The sequence below is a fragment of the Postia placenta genome, assembly GCF_002117355.1.
Source record: "Postia placenta MAD-698-R-SB12 unplaced genomic scaffold POSPLAscaffold_15, whole genome shotgun sequence".
In the NCBI taxonomy this organism is placed as follows: Eukaryota; Fungi; Basidiomycota; class Agaricomycetes; order Polyporales; family Adustoporiaceae; genus Rhodonia; species Rhodonia placenta.
The window spans coordinates 994,780-1,012,465 of NW_020169846.1; the positions used below are offsets into that span (position 1 = coordinate 994,780).

At 54.2% G+C, this 17,686-nt stretch overlaps 4 protein-coding genes across 4 annotated transcripts; 1 reads left to right on the plus strand and 3 right to left on the minus strand.

The window, feature by feature from the left end:
- Positions 1 to 274: 274 nt before the first annotated feature.
- POSPLADRAFT_1154396 (hypothetical protein) lies at positions 275 to 4,796 on the minus strand (the record flags this gene model as incomplete). The annotated part of the gene is made up of 11 exons (XM_024486845.1): positions 275 to 385; positions 422 to 577; positions 636 to 2,105; positions 2,154 to 2,310; positions 2,361 to 2,459; positions 2,509 to 2,551; positions 2,807 to 2,848; positions 3,190 to 3,791; positions 4,057 to 4,293; positions 4,378 to 4,475; positions 4,632 to 4,796. The coding sequence occupies 11 exons, from the start codon at positions 4,794 to 4,796 to the stop codon at positions 275 to 277; spliced, it is 3,180 nt and encodes a 1,059-aa protein (XP_024335175.1).
- Positions 4,797 to 5,955: 1,159 nt separating this feature from the next.
- On the minus strand, positions 5,956 to 7,026 carry POSPLADRAFT_1041431 (hypothetical protein). The gene is made up of 4 exons (XM_024477909.1): positions 6,784 to 7,026; positions 6,690 to 6,731; positions 6,286 to 6,634; positions 5,956 to 6,230 (listed from the first exon to the last, which is right to left on the minus strand). The coding sequence occupies exons 1-3, from the start codon at positions 6,830 to 6,832 to the stop codon at positions 6,327 to 6,329; spliced, it is 399 nt and encodes a 132-aa protein (XP_024335176.1). The 5' UTR covers positions 6,833 to 7,026; the 3' UTR covers positions 5,956 to 6,230; positions 6,286 to 6,326.
- A 462-nt stretch (positions 7,027 to 7,488) lies between these two features.
- Positions 7,489 to 13,748, minus strand: POSPLADRAFT_1154074 (glycosyltransferase family 2 protein; the record flags this gene model as incomplete). The annotated part of the gene is made up of 10 exons (XM_024486807.1): positions 7,489 to 8,052; positions 8,109 to 8,162; positions 8,211 to 8,480; positions 8,532 to 9,005; positions 9,058 to 9,142; positions 9,198 to 9,352; positions 9,403 to 10,431; positions 10,489 to 11,373; positions 11,423 to 13,358; positions 13,408 to 13,748. 10 exons carry the CDS (start codon positions 13,746 to 13,748, stop codon positions 7,489 to 7,491), a joined length of 5,793 nt encoding a protein of 1,930 aa, XP_024335177.1.
- Positions 13,749 to 14,258: 510 nt separating this feature from the next.
- Positions 14,259 to 17,252, plus strand: POSPLADRAFT_1153664 (hypothetical protein; the record flags this gene model as incomplete). The annotated part of the gene is made up of 8 exons (XM_024486762.1): positions 14,259 to 14,901; positions 14,952 to 15,224; positions 15,276 to 15,836; positions 15,892 to 16,088; positions 16,256 to 16,375; positions 16,454 to 16,612; positions 16,796 to 16,936; positions 17,097 to 17,252. 8 exons carry the CDS (start codon positions 14,259 to 14,261, stop codon positions 17,250 to 17,252), a joined length of 2,250 nt encoding a protein of 749 aa, XP_024335178.1.
- Positions 17,253 to 17,686: the final 434 nt, after the last annotated feature.

Below are 17,686 nucleotides of genomic sequence, written 5' to 3' on the forward strand. Positions count from 1 at the left end.
TGAGAAGGGCTCCAAGATTCCATCGCTTAGTCTGGGTATTCCTCCTCACCGTTGAAGCACAGCACAGCAGGAGGGTCGGATTTTGCCTTCATCAGAATCAGGAGCTAAAACGCTACAGAAGTACATCGCTGGATGTGTATCATGTACTTTTATGCTCGTGTGCCTTAGATATTGCGGGCTCGACATTGATACCGGAGCTTTCGTAATGGAGTTCACTGTCTCATAATGCATTCATTCATACACGTATGAGAATCACAATGCTACCCAGGACAAGTCATGCACCAGCCGGCTGAACGGACTCGGCCGTCTTCTGCTGTGTTTCATTCTCCTCGTCCTTCTGCTTCGTCTTGCCCTTCTTGGTGTCCAATCGTGTGACTTGGCTGTCCTGCGTTCAAAGCAGGTCGGGATTCCTGTCCATCACACCCTTAATGTATCCTTCTCTAACAGCAGAGAATCGCTCCGCCAATTGTGGACCCCATATCACCGCAATCCGAGCAAGCACAGAGGCGTAATGCCATGCACCGATTGGACTCGAGATATCGAATGACTGCGTATGGCGTTCGAAGATTTGAACCACCTAGATCCATATGAAATGGCATCAGTAGCGCAATGGACAAACATTGATCGATACATACTCCATCATTCACCCAAGCTGTCGTAAGAACAACACTAGCACCATCGGAGACGACGCTGAAAATCGGAACTTTGGTGATCCCGATGGTCTCCAGGAATCGCGCTGCCGCGGTGCAGTACAGGCGATGCTGGTTTTGCCCCTTGACTCGGTCCGTCTCGGTCTTCTTGTACTCGATGAGCAGAAGGGGAAGCTCCAGCGCCTTCTCAATACTTGAAGGTGTCGGCTTTGACGCCGCGGGCGAGACATCGTCTATCGCAGCATTTTCCATTAGCTCCATCACCATCTCCAGCATAGTAGACTGTCGATCGGGCCGGGCTCTCGGTTTGGGCGGGCTGAGCTCGTCGGATTCACATCGCGAGAATTGGTACAACATGCCGTGGTTTGACGGACTGCCTCTGGTGCTTGAACCTGTAGCCGATGACCGGGTCTGCTGTATCGACGTTGCACGACCTGCGCTCTCCGACTGGCCTGCTTTCAGTGATGGGGATAGCTGCCCCTTTAGTCCCTGCGGCTTCGCTTCCTGAGACGAGGAAGATGGCCTTGTCCCGAAGTCATGCGACTTGCCTGGCCGCTGAGCATCAGCAGCAGGCTTCTCGATGGATGCGGGCGGTCCAATTCGAGACACAAAGCGATACGGGTCAAGTATGTAATTTGCGAGGGGCAACGTAACACGCACGGTGCCTATAGCGTCGCAGATTCCTCGTAAGGGTGCGGACTGCATGGAGGTCTGAAGCCTTTTCATGGTGATAGTCTTGTACCATTTGTTCACAGCAGTAGTGAACTCTAACCGAGCATCCTTTTCTACCTGTGCCAACCTTTCGGCTCTCATCCGCCTACCGCCCCATTCCTTGAGAAGTTGCAACTCGGCACGAAATTTATCCTCTATATCATATGTGAACGTGTATGCCTCTTTCTTATTTCCACTTCGAACGAGAACGTCACTGAAGTAATTTCGAGGCAAAGCGATTGTGCGCTCGAGCCTGATTTCCCAGTCAGCTAGTATTTGGAGCGCGGTTACAATGACGTACGAAGGGCGAACATGGACTGACTCCGGTGACGTAGGTTCCCTACTCGCAATGGAGTCCCATACACCGTCAACAAGGAAATCCACGCAAACACGGTGAAGGTCGTGCCGGCAAGTGGCCTCAATCGGCACCTCCCCGAGGCGTACCTTCGCTTCAGCATGCATGCAGGTATGTGCTATCGTTGACAGGCTCCCAGTAAGCAGCTCAAATACCTGCTGCCACCGTGCGTCGTCTACGTCGATCTTGTCTACATTGCGATCGATGTCGTTGTTGCCGTACTCGTTATTGCTCTTGGTGCCATCGCTCTCGGTGCCATTGTCCTCGTTGGGCCGTTTTGATGAGGTTTCATCCAGCCAGTGGTATCCCCGCTTCTTCCGTATGTTAACTAGTGCCCACAGCCTGTCACGAATGGGATGTACGGTATCGTCGACCAGAGGGAGATCATTCTACTGAAAGTATTAGAAAAAACCCCTACGATGGACATTGTGATTTACCAGTGTATTCCAGGCCTTTGGCCATATAAACTTTGTGACATCCTCATAAATATTGAACATCTCACTGTCTGACGTGACAGACACCAACGCAGCCTTGCGATCAAAAAGCCAGACAAGGGCGTGATCGTCTGTGCTGACGCCCGCTTTGGCACAAAACCTTGATAAGCGCATCAACGGGTGTGTGTGGTTGTGAGCACAGGAACATACTTCGAACGCTGCTCGGGGGCCCCTCGCACCCAGAACCTAGGCACTTTGTGACCATCCTCAGACATCCAGATGAACGATGTCGGTGGAGGCTGCAACTCGCTGAGGGGATGTGAGATAGGCACAACGGGAGGCTAGGGAGCACACGTACGCCCCAACAGTCTCAGATTCCCCCAATTCGCTCTTTGCAGATCCTGCCGCAACATTTCTGTGCTAACCTATCAGTCCCGAGCAAGTCGCCAAGAGACAAATATCAAACACTGTGGTTGCGGGCACTTCAGACGGTGGTAGGGTGGTGATCATGGGCTGCAGCCCAGCCCTTCCTTGAGATTTTGCTGATTGCGACATCGGGGGCACAAGCAATCTGGTGCAATTGTCAGCTTGCCATCTTTATAACTTGCTTCATATATGGCATACCCAGTTGCTTCGGAAGCTTCTACGCCACGCACCAAGACATGATGTATTCTTCGTGGCCGAGAGTAGTATTTGGACTGTTAGTTGTTATCGCAGATGTTAACCTCCACGGAGTGATACGTTGTTGTCGTAATGCATCGCTAAGAGTCCCTCGCGAGGCAAATAGGCTTCGATTAAGAAAAGAAAAGTGCTTCGAAATGGCAAGAAAGAGTTGCGCGAGGGCGAGGGCACATGCAGCATCGTTTAGGTTGATTACGGGTAATTCGTTCACCTGCGCTATATGCACCCGAGGCTGCAGGCTTAACCCATGAGCAATGATCTACGTCAGATGATAGCCTCATTCTCACCAGAATCCGCCCATCCTCCCATCTTGAGTCATTCCACCCGAAATGGAAGGCAATTGAACTATCATACTCACGGAACGACACTCCTATCACCGGCTCGTCAACATGCCAGACATGTCTCTGATAGAGCGCGCTGGTCATGATGATGGGCAGTGTCGATTCATCACCCATGCATAGGATAGGCATGCAGGCATCTGTCGGGAGCCGTCTAAACGGCACGTAGTCGAGGATGTGCAAGTTGAGAGAGCACTGATACTCGACGGCATCTTCGTCTTCATCAGTGTATTCGTCTTCATCTATCTCCCGATTTGAAGGGAGGTCGAGCCACTCGCTCGCTGTGTACATAGGCAAGTCCGGAAACAAGAACACTGGCCGCTTGCCTGGCTCCATGCATACTTCAACTTGTGTTTGCTTAATGCCGTTACTACCTGCGAGCCGTGTTCCTTTGTTTGCAGATCCCTTGCCATTGTCTGCGCTTGTGCGTGAATTATTCTCGTCGCCATCGCAGTTGTCACCACCAAGATCGTCCATGTCTCCAGCAAGGGCCGGCGAAGTGGGCGGGACCTCGGCTGAAACCGATACCAATAGAGCGGCTTCGACCGTCGTCTCCATATAGCCGAAGAGAGGGCTCGATTCGCCGCTCCAGTGTCGAGGCAGAGCGACCATCACGCTTTCGCTGCGGCCGTCCGAGTGTGAGCAAACGGTAGCAAGCAGAAGTAAGCAGAGACACACTTGATGCGGAGCTCAGGACGATTTGTACAAAGCGCATTCCTGACCAGTGTGCATAGGAATGATTCCGTTGACGTGCGCGTGCGGTCTACATGATCGACAGCCAATACGCATTGTCAGCTGGCACAATCATTGAGAACAATATTGAAAATACGCCTGAGGCCGTCATCATCGTCCTGATTACTATTCCGGATGACATTCCCTTCACAGACATAGTGTTTTTCAGGGCCCGGCTCGGGCCCAAAGCCCTACTTTGGGCCGCACTTTTGGCCACCGGGCCTGGCTTCATAGTCAATCCAAGCCTGCACACTAGGCTCCGTGGCCTCTTGAAGGTCTTTCGAGGACTTGTGTTGAGCCATATGCGCCTCAGCCAAGCAGGGTTCGGCGGGCTTGGGCTGTTAGATTTTGGGGCCTGCGGTGTCGAGCGGGCCGACCCGACGCCCCTGTGCCTAGCCGGGAGAATGATCATAGCATGATTGCCAAGTAAAAATACATCGATCCTGTAGAGTACTTGTACCGTAGCGCGGCCGTACCTGGCCCCCACGCGTTTGTAACAATCCGCCAATTTTGCTCGCTCGCGTCCGCGTTCCCACTCCCCTCGTCTCGTCCCCAGGCGAAAGTCAACATGGGCCTCAAAGCCCGATTGTGAACATCACTACACAGACAGATGTAGTGCGAAGGGAACGCCGCAATTCCCGCACCAACGGCAGAACCCGAGGGTACATGAACGGATACGGTCCCTGTATACTTTCAGTATCTGCTTCGTGTACAATTTGCAGCAACATACTTCTTTCACCCATGTCGGAAGTTGAAACGCGTCATGTAGGAGTGTTATATACTCCTTCACCGTGTCGGGGAATATGTCGCAGTCGGAATATGCATCTGTGCTATTGTGGTATCTTACGTCTTGGAGAAAGCCGTTGAGGTAGGCCTGTCGTGGGTCCAAGGGCATCTCAAGATTTGCGCAGTATCAAGAGTAACTGAAGAGCTAGCGCCACATACAGCCAAGATCCAGATTCCACAGCGCAAAGCAAGGTCAAGCAAAAAGTATACATGGACCAACAAGATCATGTGACATACACACACGCGTCAACCTACCGCTCGATCTATCATCCAGGTAGGAACAAGTGTGGTCGAATCTACAGCTGCACGAGTATGAAGACCATCGGAAACTCTGTTTTAGCGGATATATGCGGTGCCAAATGGTTGACTGGAAACAGGCATCCTGGGGGTTGAGAATCGCGAGTGTCACTTTCCTTTACCAATACTCCACGCTGCCATGTCAATGGGTCACCGGTCACCGGAATGGCATTCACATCTCAGACTAATAGCAGTCTTGAAACGCAAGACGTGAGCCCGCGCTGCCAGTGTGTGTGTGTGTGTGTGTGTGTGTGTGTGTGTGTGTGTGTGTGTGTGTGTGTGTGTGTGTTACCCAACTGGGTGCGATTTTGGTCCTTGGAGAAGATTATTGATAGGCTTAAAAGGAGCGACGCCTTGATTGTGGGGTCTGCAGAGAGCTGGGCCCAGGCATTTCGCTCAAGGCCGTCGTCTACCGCCACAGCCTCTACTGACAAAATAAGCACGCGAGACTATACTGCTCGACACCGTGACTCTGAGGGTCAACTCAGAAGAGTGTGATTTGGATGGAGACGTGTACGACTGGCTACTCGAAGGCCGCGATGACTGGTGGCTCAACAGCAAGATGATCAACACCCACAGGTACACGAACCTGAAGACTGCTGTCGTTGACCGGGTCACTCCGCCATCGGCAATCACCAAGCACATCAGCCGTACAGTTGCATATGGCAATGTCGCGCCGTACCTGATGTTTATATATGACTGGTGTTGACTGTCGAGGTGCGCTCCCGTAAATGAAACTTGTCTGATCTGGACTGACTTTGGTTGTGCTCTGAGGTCAAGCCCTGTAATGACCGCTGATGTTTGAGTGTGTATAGCGGTCCAGAGCGTACGAAGGCACTAATTTAAATCTGGTTTTCATTTCACGTCCAGCGTGGCAATCTGTAACCCAATAGCTCAATGTTCTGCCATTCTCTTACCGAAACCTCTCGAGCCTTCACGGCTATCTCTGTAGAGCATGCACGAGACGGCCGAAGCTGGGACCAGAGATGATCATTGTTACAGCAACTACACGTCGCCTCGCCAGACAACGCGCAGTGTAATATGTGATGCGCGGTGCATTATCAGTAACGCGTCTCGTCGCGTCCGAGTGCGAGTTTTGCAGATCTGACATAACGAGGGGGAAGTACTAGGTAACTGTCTTCTTCCCGGATCTATACTCTGAGGAGGACGATCCAGCGATGTGAAATATAAAGCACAGCTGCTCGCGCGCCATATTGCCACCAGTGGCGATGCGCAACAGCAAGTACTAAAGATAAGATGAAGGTTAACTGAATGCTGAGAAGGGAGAAGGAATGCCTCACTGAAATCTCCAATTATGCGTATGCTAAGTTGAACGCTGTCACTACTGAGCGCTGTTCGAGGGCGCATCCGGTTTACCCGTCCCAATCCACCCATTCCCCAGGTCCTGAGGTGAGATCTCCGGACCGCGAGCGGGCTGCCCGCCAGCGTTTCCGTTTGACGCGTTGTGCGATATCTGCGACATAGACGGCCGCGGCGATGGCTGTGTGTTCACAGCCCCGAGCCCGTTCTGGGCGGCCTCCCGCTTCCTCTTTTCCTCGTCGGCGAAAAAGTTATCCTCGTCGAAGGACTTCTTGCAACAAGATCCGAAGCAGCCTGCCTGGTGGCCGTCGGAATTGTCACAGCACTTGGCTAGAAGCGCCATCGATATGGGCATTGTGGTGTACGAGGCAACATAGGTACGCACTGAACAAGAGCCAGGTCCCGCAGGCCTCTGTGCATGCAATACCTGCGGGCTCGATCAGGGCTTGCACAAGCTCGGAGCGGGAGAGACTGCTCACAACATAAGCTACAGCACCCCTCGCAGAACTGTTCTCCTGGGCCATTCATGGTTGCTTTAAGGGGAAGGGGTATGATTCCAATAGATCTCTGTTCAACGAGCAGCTTTGCGAGAATGTTGGCGAGAGTAAGTTGTTGACGTGCTGGAGATTGTCGATGGAGGCTAAGTCATAAAACGAGTGTGCGGTGGAGAAGCGAAGTGGAGTAGTAGCGTCCGCGTTAGGGCCCGTGAACGTGCCTCCTGTCAAAGTCACAATGTACTGCTACCATAAGGCGATGTAGTCGGTCAAATATCACCGAGCGTGTCTGAGCGGCGCCCCAATGCTCTGTCGTGCCTGACCATAGAACGGCGAATACAATGTCTACTAGGAGATTACTGTATAGGCATATTCACGTGAAGTCAATTTCGAAAGGACCCAATGACGACAGCTGGCATTATGGGTTGGATGATAGTGCGTTCCAGTCCTGAGTAGGGCCTGACTGAGGAGTCGTGTATGGAAATATGTCCTAGTTGAGATTACGAACTACGCTGTAGGGATATGAGCAAAGTACATGAGGTCCGTGTGCTGGTCCGAGAAACAAACGTGCGACAAGTATGTAGGAGTGTGTCCGTGGCTGGTGCGTGCATGCATACGAGCGAACAGAGAAAAGACAGTCCCCGAGGTCCCAAAGTCTATAACAATCAGTCATACGCACGACAATGCAGCTCACGACGCGCGGCTGAGCAGCACTCGGTCAATCGCCTCGTTGATGACACGCTTGCGCGCCGACAAATCCATACCGAAGCGCTGCTCCAGCTTGCCCCGGATCTCACGCTTCGTCGTCGTCGCGAGATCTGCATTCTGCAGGACGTCCTCGACCGCCCGGTCGATCTCCGTGTCCGAAGGCCCGCTTGGTGAGAAATCCATGTCCTCGGGACTTCGTGTCGTCGGGATCTGCACGTCGATGTAGTTGCTCGACGGGCGCTGCGCGTCGATGAAGTTGCTCGCAGGGCGCGAGGGCGTGGGCTGATACACCATTCCAGGTGAGGGGTATCCTACCATCGACATGGTGGGAGTGTTCCGCCCCGATTGATACCCTGGCGGCGGGTACATCATGTGCGCCTGCGGTGGAGAAGGCGAGTACGCTCGAGACATGGCAGGTTCATAGAGTGTCTCTCGGCCGTAGATAGACGCAGTGTGGCTCTCCGCATATCCATCGTGGAACATCTTGGTAGGAGGGACCCACGATCCAATGCTGTGGTTCGACTCCTTGTCCCAGAGTTCGTTTTCCTGGATGTGGCGATATTCAACACGCGGCACTGAGTATCAAGGGACGTAAGACTCACGTAATCATTCCAAGACTTGAGCGGGATCGAGCGAGGGTCAAATTTGCCCTCATCCTGCCACGAAATCAGCCTATGCTCACGAGAAAAGACGAGACTACGCACGTGCACGACAATCTTCTTGCCAGATTCTCCCAACACGACACGCGTAGAACCCCATGAGAAGTCGTCCATCTTCCAGAAAGAGTAGAGGGGAAGAACCAAAGAGAACAACGGGATAGCCAGGATGTAGAAGACCATCCAGCCAATCATGTCCCACTTCGCGCGCAAGACAAACACCAAGGCTTGCAAACCGTAGACGGCGGCTATCATGATGATGGAGATGGTCGGGATTGCCTCCTTCAGGGCAACAGCTCTGTAGATGAGGTAGGCGATCTATACAAGAGCCGTCAACACAATCGCTTGAATAAGTGGAAGAGCACGTACGTAGCCGACAGTGACGGGCTGGATCAGCGTGGACACAAGGTCAATCATGACGACAAAACGCATCGAGAAACAGCAGAAACCGCAAAGCTGGTCTAGGAAGACGAGTTCACCCAGATTGTGCACAGTGGAGTTGATCCAACGCCGACGCTGAGATAACAAGACCTTCCAGTCGTCGGGTGCGACTGTGTATGCGTGTGCATCTCGAACGAACATTGTCTTGTAGTGCGAGAAGTACTTCAGCACGATCGTCGTCAGATACCGATCTTCACCCAGATGGAGCAAGTTCTTCATGTGTAGAGTGTCCACTCGGTTCTCGGAATAGTCATCGATGATCTGGTTGGAGATAAAGAGGGGCTTGTGCGTGTCCGGAGTGCGCAGACGATATAGCGTGAAGCAACCGGGAAGACAACTGACGGAACCGAAGAGACTTTCGAATGCCTTCGCCATGTGGTGAGAGATGAAATACTCGTAGACCTATGCAACACTTGTGAATGAGCGATACGACACAATAACTCTGCATAATTACCTGCATCATGGTGATCAAAGACTGCTTCGCATTTGCCAGCTCAGTCTCTCCGCAAACACCAATGATTTTCTTGTCGTGGACCATACTACATGAGCGCTGTCAGAACTGATCGCAGACGTGGTAGAGCTCGCATGACTTACGCAGAGACGAGACGATTGAGAGAGACAGGATGGACCGTGGTATCGGCGTCGACCATGAAAATGTACTCATAGAACGAAGGGTTCACGCCGATGACATTCTTAATCTGGTGATACATCTCCAGTTCCAAGGGGTTCATTGGCGAATTGAAGTGAACCTGACAGGCTATCAGTGAGCAATGATCATTCATCAAGACGAGAGCCATACCTTGTTCAAGAAACGCATGATCAACATCTGCGTGTCACGCTTGCCACGGTTACCCGGTCTCTGTTTCTCTCCAGGCTTTCCGCATTTGACAACTACGAGGTAAGGAACGACATGGCCCGCAGTTTCATATAGTCCAGAGTAGACCTTGCCCATGTTGTGCTGTTTGACGCCTTCACCAAGGGAAAGGAAGCTGAGGGGCTCCGCATCAATGTTTGGACTTGCGCCCAGGACGTCCAGCACAATACGAGGTGTCGGCTGATCGTTACCGGATCCGACGACCATACCATCGCACACAATGAGCAGAAGCTTGCGCTTGTCATCGTACTTCATCTGCGCCAGGGAATCAATAGTCTTCTTGAGGGAGGATTGTCCTTCTGTGTAACAAGGGACCTGACAGATGACGAACTTATCGTGGTCCTCAGGGGCGCGAGCGGAACCGAAGTTGATAGATGCAATGAACTTGAAGCCGATGACACTGACCATCATGATAGACAGGGCCAGGAGAATGTACGTGGCGAACTGGCACTTCGGAGAGTCGCGCGTATCGACCATGCCAACAGCGAAGAGGTTCCGAAGACAGGTCTTCTGCCAAGCGAGGACTTTCGAGTCAAGAGGAAGCGAGTCGATCTTTTTCGTGACGTCCTGCCCAGAGTTGTACTCGAAGACTGAAACGATGCTTTGGTCCATGAAGTGGGTGTCGATATCAGTAGGGAGGATCTCGTTGACCAGAGGCGCAGTGGACGGGCCGTCGCTGATGTACTTGGATAGATCGTAGATGATTCCATCATACACTCCGACGGATTTGCCTGAGCTTGCCATACTGGACAAGTCCTTCATAGTGTAGCCTATCCAACCGACACGGTTGTTCCACCGCATCTGCACCATGGATTCGAAGTACCAGTCCGGACGCGGGTCATTCGTCCAAGCACGGAAGTCGTGGTACTGCGCGTTTACATCTGTGTTATTCCCAGAGTCGAAAACGACGTAGGGGTTGACAGAGCCGGTGACACCGTTGCACAACGCACTGACCTGTATAGCATTCCGTCAATAACTACCGGCACCGTGAGTACCGAAAAGAGAACTTACTTGGAGCGGGAAGAGAGCGTCGGCCGTTGTCCCTGCATATGCCAGGATGGACTTGGACGGGATAACTGGTACGATGACTTCGTGCGTTTGAGCCGCCGTCGTCAGGTCAAAGACCTCTCCATGGATTGCGACGTAGGCATTGTTCGGGTTATTCTTGTACGAGTGCGTCTCCAGCTCATTCGTGTTGAAGACATGTTGAGTCGGGCAGATGAGAGGGCCGAAGATCGCAATGATGAATATCACACAACCACAAACGAACCAGATGAGCATGTTGATCGCGAGCTTTTCCCTCCACGCCTGTTGGACGTCGGGACGCTTGATGCGGCCAGCCCATGCCAACAGAGGTGTAGGCACCCAGAACGTGAGGACCCAACACAGCATGACCCATCGTCGACGAAGCGGGGTTTCCTTGAGGATTTCAGCCGTCTCTCCATCTTGGATCTCGCCGGCGATTGGCTCTTTCTCGAGAAGACCCTTCTTGTCGGCGTCCTGGAACATGTTGCGCGAAGGAGCATATGACTCGGTGAAGTTGGATACCGACTCGTTGTCTCGGTGGCTCGTGTAGGCGCTGCGCCCATCAAAGTCATCACTGCGGAGAGACTTGCGTTCATCGTACTCATCGTAAAGGTCGGCGCGCTGGAAGGGAGCGGCATTGTTAACGAGAGGAAGGGCCTGGTTGGACTGCCCGAAGGGATCATTGTAGCCACCCTCGTAGGGCGACTCCGCGCCTGGTGTCTGGTACGGGGCGTACGGGTCACCGATGCCTCGAGGATCGAGCCCAGCCTCCGCCTCCGCATCACGTAACCTGTTCCGCTTTTGCTCCTCGGTGTCCTTGGAGCGCAGATCATCTTCAAAAGCGTGAAACGCGGCTTGCGAGAGGAAAACCTGAAGAATTGTTCAATCGATGCTGGAGGAAATCCTAAGTCAAACTTACCTTGTTTGTCCCGAGAACGACATCTTTCTCTTCCAAACCCAGTGCTGTCCTCGCCTGTTCAATCTGCTCCCTGGTATCACCCTCAACAACGTTGAGCGATGTGAACTGCGCCTTGTACCGGTCGACAAACTCGTCCTGCGTCATGTTGGCCTCGAAGACGTTGATGTTCCTGCGTGCGATCTCCGCGAGCCCAATGCTCCTGACCTGCCCCTTGACCGAGCGGCCCTCCAGCTGATTGGGCAGCTGCGAATCGTTCGGGTTAATGCAGAACACATACCACGACTGTGTCTCTTCGAGTGTCTCAAAGAGGGTATCCAGCGCTGCACGGAACTCGCCGCCGACGCACGGAGGGCCAATCGCGGCAACAGCGGTGCCAAGGGGCTCCTCGTCCTCCTTCTCCTTCTCGTCAACCTCTCCATGCTCGTTAACGGTCGGCATGCGCTTGAGGGTACCCTTCCTCCGCGTAGAGGGGGCACGCATCGGCTTGACGGGCTGCTGCGCAGCGACGATGGTTTCCTCATCGCGAGGATGCGCTTGCGTCGCGATCGCCTTGGCGGAATACAGGCCACGTACAAATGGATTTGTGGAGCCTGAACCATCGGCAGGGGGTGCATCAGGAGTCGCACTTGTACCGCGCAGCAACGAGACGAAGTCGGGGTTAAGGGCGTCGAGATTGCGTTCGAGGAAACTCTCAGCAGAGTACGTGACGGGGCCGCCGAAATGGTTCACGGTGAAAGTAGGGAATCCCGAGCGATCCATGCCGCCCGACTTGAACGAGGAATGGTTTCCCCAGCGCTTGGTGAACGACTCCACCATGGTATGGTCGTTCTTTCGGGGTATCCGGCGTGCTTGGTCATCCATGATGTGAATCAGACCGCCAGGCTTGTTTTGGAGAAGGCGCAGGCACTCGGAATTGTCGAAGTACGGGATCTGAGGGACGAAACGGGATATACCCTCGTTCGCGTACTCGCTGGCATGGCTCTCGAACAGCCGCTTCTGGATGAAGTTCTGCAGCCGCTCATTGGCGAAGTTGATGCAGAACTGGTCGAGCGAGTTGGGTCGACTGGTGAGGTTCTGTGGGCCTGGGAGGTCGAAAAGACCGATAAACGTGTTAAAATCGTCACGGCACAGTCGCTGATTGATATGCTCGTTCAGCCAAGCAAAGAGCAGCGCGTAAAGCGACTTTGCGAGCTCGTCTCGGTTGTCCGAGGCACCGTCAGGATCAAGGAACACCGTGCAAAGCTCCTTCTTGACGAGCTTCGTGCGATATGATAGCGCCGCCTCGAGAGCAGCAGGCTGGACGCCGAGGAAATCCGCCACGATCTCGAGAATGTCAGTGTTCCTGACGACGGCCGCATCTTCGTTTCGTGCCCGATCAATCGTAAACTCGAGGTTGCCGAGGTGAAGAATGGCCGCGAGTAGCTGGCACGTCTGCGCAACATGCCGCTTTGAGAATCCTACGTTCTTCAGTGCTACTTTTAGCTGATCGAACCGCACGGCGTCCTCATTCCGCCCGGCATCCCCACGAGCGCCCGCGTTGCGCTGACCAAGATACCGATACGTCGTTTTCTCCTGCAGGTGTAGGTGCTGCCGCTCCTCAGCAGATGCGCCAGAGACGAGGTAGTAAAAGATGTGAAAATTACGCTCGCCAGACGGCGCGCCAGAGACCCTGTTGCGCTCCAAGTAGTAGTCCAGAGTTTTCATACCACTGAGACGGCCACGGTCGGTGAACTGGAGCTCGGTATACTTGCCGAAACGTGACGCATTGGGATTGAATAGCGTGCGTGAATTTCCGAACGCCTCCAGGACGAACTCTGCGGCAGGGACCTGGTGGGCGAGCTTGGAGCCCTTTTTCCCTGGCTGGCTAACACTCAGTTCGAGCAGTGTTTTGATGGCCAATCGCCGGTTCTCCGATTTCCCACTGCCCGTCTCTCCACTTCCCAGGCGGTCAGAATTGGCCATATGTTGAGCGGATGCTGCCTTACCTGAGTAGAATGGACTGGTCTTGGTTTGTCCTTCGCATGTGGTAGTAGGCATTGTTGGCGAGTTGGAAGATGTGAGGCGGTAAGAGTTCCTTGCCCCGAGAGGTGTCACGATACTCGGCCGCGTATTTGTGCAACACAGCGTCGGAATTACTGGAGACATACTTGTGCGGGTTGACGGCAACAAGAGCAGATGTACCGGTCCTTGTATAGATGTTGTCAGACATGAACCGTTCGCGGATGCATGCTACGATGATGTCCTCCGAGACGGGTGAGAGCGTCGTGAGGTCGTCAACGGTCTCGAGCCGCTGGCGCGTGGTCACTGTGGACTCCCGCCTATTCATGGCGGGCAATCCTGCAAAACGTAGGCTATGAGGCGCGTTGAGAGCGAAGGAAAGAGAGGGTGGGGGGTCGTCGCCGTTCGGACGGTCGTGGAAGGTGAGAGAGCAGTGCGACTTCCTCCTTGATGGGACAATATGGTTGGCATGCCGGATTCGACCTATCGGATATTTACTACATGCCAATATGAGACTTATATACTTAGGTGGCCATAACTACACCGAACTCTCCCTTGTGCGCCCATCAACGTGGACACTCAGATACACCTCACGAAAACGCCTTGGGGAAACTGGGCCAAGGGAATCAAACTAGAGTAGTATGATCGTACTCGACTAGGGTTTGGGGAATAGTCTGAGCAATTGCAGATAACCGTGACACGCCCTGTGTGACGCAACTTAACAATAACGTGACAGTCGCGTCGCGGTCTGGGCACGGCGGGACTTGCTTCGACTCTCCATTCACGATATTTCGCGTCCGTCCACAGTCGTTCCTCAGCATATTGAATTTTGTGTAAAATGGCTCCTCGATCTTCAGGGCCGAAGATAATTATAAAGCCGCGACGTGCAAGGGGAGCAGCGGCTTCGCAAGGAACCCCTCAGGAAGACGAGGATGTAATTATCACGGACGCGGAGGAGCACAATGAAAACACAGAGCTGGAAGGCGAAGACGAGTCTGTAAACGCTGCGCAGACGCCTCGAGACGAGGAAGAAGATGACCAGGCGGACGCAGCCACTCCGGACGCAGAAGACGGCAATACGCTAGACGGGGCATCGAACGCAGGTGACCTTGACATAGACGAAGGTGCAACACCAGTGAAGAGAGGGCGCGGGCGACCAAGGGGCCGCGGAAGAGGCCCAGGGACGTCAACACCTCGTGGCAGAGGAAGAGGGCGCGGGCGTGGGCGCGGACGGGGCAGAGGCATCACGATCAAGCTCCCCCGACGAGCAGATGGCGAAGCGCAAGACGAGAGCGAGACGCTTGTGATGGACGACCCACAGCCCGCGTCGCAGGAGGCAGAGGAGGAGGGCCCAACGGGCGGCGGCAAGCCCTTTCGACGAATACAGGGCAAGGTCTATATTATCGAAGGCGACGAGTACGTGACGGAGGACGACCCGAAGGGAGACACGAAGATTGATCAGCACGGCAACTTGCTTGGTGGTGCGTCTGTCATATACCTGTCTGTGGAAAAACTCTGACACGCACCCCAGGACGGAGGTTCAAGGCACAGACATTCACGCTACCCAACCGCCATCCCGAGCGCAAGTACATGCTTGCCATCGACGCCGCGCGTACGTCCGGCTTCCGCGACTCACTATACTACTTCCGGCGGAACCCACTTGCGATGAAGCTCAACGCCACGCAGGCAGAGAAGGAGCACCTTATCGAGGTCGGAAAGCTCGGCTCGCATCTACGCACACGCAGTGTCACGCTCATCACTGCACGCAGCGCATACAAGCTGCATGGGGCGAAGATGATGGCAGGTACGTCTCCTTGTTTGCCATTGCGCCATCTGTCTCACCTTGCACACTCAGACGGACGGTGGGTGGTAGATGACTATTATGAGGAGCGTGCACGCGAGGAGGCAGCCGCAAAGGGTGTCAAGGCGGGTGACTTCGTCGGGGAGCTGCAAGAGGCGAGCGCGCTCGCGACGGAGGCCGCGGCGCTCGGCCCAGGCGCAACGCAGAGCAAGGCTGAGCGCGGGGGCAGCGGGCAGGGCATGTACCGCGCCGGGGGACCGACAACGCTTTTCGGTGGGTCTGGGTGGGGCCCGTACAGTGACGGTCCCCTGAACGCGGTGCGCAAGTCGCTGCTGACGCGCGACGGCGTGAACGAGGAGAACTGGATGGCCGTCGCTGCCCAACGGACAGCGGACGCGAGTGCAGAGTGGGCGCGGCTGAGACGCGAGGCGCTGAAAGCGTGCGGCGGCATCCTAGATGAGGAACGGGGCGGGGAACCGCAGGAGGGCACAGGTGAGAAACGATCAGCGGAGAATACGAAAGCGGAGAGAGATGTGAAGGGCAAGCGGCGGAGAATATGGAATGATGGTGAGCTGCCGTTTGGGGTGTACGAGCCGCATACGGGCATCGTGCTCTGTAAGTCGTGTCGATTTCTCTAGTACGGTTGCCTCACTGACCTGAATGCTTCTAGACCGTTCCGACACCCAACCGACTCGTGCGCGATGGGAGGCACTTCCTGATGACGGCGAAGCACGACGGGTGCTCGGGGGAACGAAGGCAGGTGGCGGCGCATGGGGACTCGCATGGGTTGACACCATCGTAGAACTCCCAGCGGAAAACGAGATCGATGTGGAGGGCGCGATGACGCGAGAGCCTTACCTGCAACTCGTGAGTAATCCGTCATAGCGTGTCGTCGTGTTCTGGTGCCGGACCTTAGCGTAAGGCTGAATATCGTAGAAGATGAATCCTATTGTATTGTCATCGTTTAATATGAGACCCGCAAGTATAACTAACACGCAATGTTACGAATGGTCCAGCACGGCCGTCATCCGTAGAATACTTATCGCAAATGGTACGGTACCTCACTCCTTGGCCGCCCGGGCTTGCAGTATCTCATTCAGCCTCTCGGCAAGGCCCTCGGTCAACTGGAGCACACCATCCGCTGTGCAGAGGCGGTATGAGGGCATCGGCTGGTATGTATCTGCTAGGATCTACAACGCAATTTGCGCGAATGAGCAAGAGAACACCAGCAGGAAGTGTCTACCTACCTTGCCTTCCTCTACTCGCACCGAAGCGAGAATGTCGTCGGGGTCGCCAATACGCCCAAGGGCGGGAATATTGCGGCTGTCTGCGGTGGAAAGAGGTGGTTGTGCACGTGGAAAAACCGGAGAACGCGTTTCCGCACATACCATGTATGTGCATCCATCCCTGCTGCGTCTGGATGGCGCCGTTCTTCTGGATGTCATCTACGCCGTCGGCAAGCGCGCTCTGAACCGCTTCATGCAGAACCTCGCGGAACCTGGCTGTCCATCACAAAAACACGCCGGAGTCACTAAAAGTTCAGTGTCCTATTAACTGAATACCGAAGGTGCCAGCTCACGATTCTCGATGAAATCATTGAGTCCCGCTTCGCCCGCGCCCTCAACCGCGAGCGCACTAGCAGGCAACCAGCCTATAACGGATGCAGAGAGCACCGATGGGGGGGCGCTCTCGAGGAACGACAGACAAAACATAGGGTGCGTATCTGAGAGCGGCGTTGGCGGTTCAAAGAGGTGGTAGAACAGGTCTGGCCGGTCTGGGTCAGGGAATGAGGCGGCCGCTGTCGATAGCAGACTTTTTCTGGTGTGCATACATATAGCATCGTTGCTATGCCGTTTCGACCTTTGCGGGAGCAAGCTTAGAACGGCGGCGCGAGAGGGCGCGCTGTATGACAGATGTGCACGGTCCGACAAGCTCGCGGTCAACAATGATGAGGCTCTTGCACGCAAGATAACCCTCGATGTCGACCGCGCACAGCTAATTACGAGTTTTTGTGGGAACATAGAGAGATAGTGGCAGAAGATGAGCTGCGAAAGAGTTGGCGACGTGCAGAATACATCACGTGGAGCGCGTTGTGACGCGTCTCTCCAGGACCCCTGATAATCCCCCCGGCCAATTTCGGGGGTTGATAAAATTAGATTTATCGCGATCTAAGCGTGGAAACTTCAGGCACAGTGCATATTTCGACGTATCTTTGGGAGCACTATCCACTCACCAAGCTTGGGGGAGATCGGTAACAGAATGGCCTCATAAAACGTGAAATACTGCTAAAAGTGGGTCATTTTTAGGATCAATTTCGGGTTTTTTTGGGGATCGAAGCTCTGGAAAGACTATCAGGGGTCCTGTCTTGCCAGGCGCGCTCCACGTGATAACAAACAAACGCTATGTGTTGTCTGGCGAGGGCGCTGTAACAATGATCGTCTGGTCACAGCTTCGGCCGTCTCGTA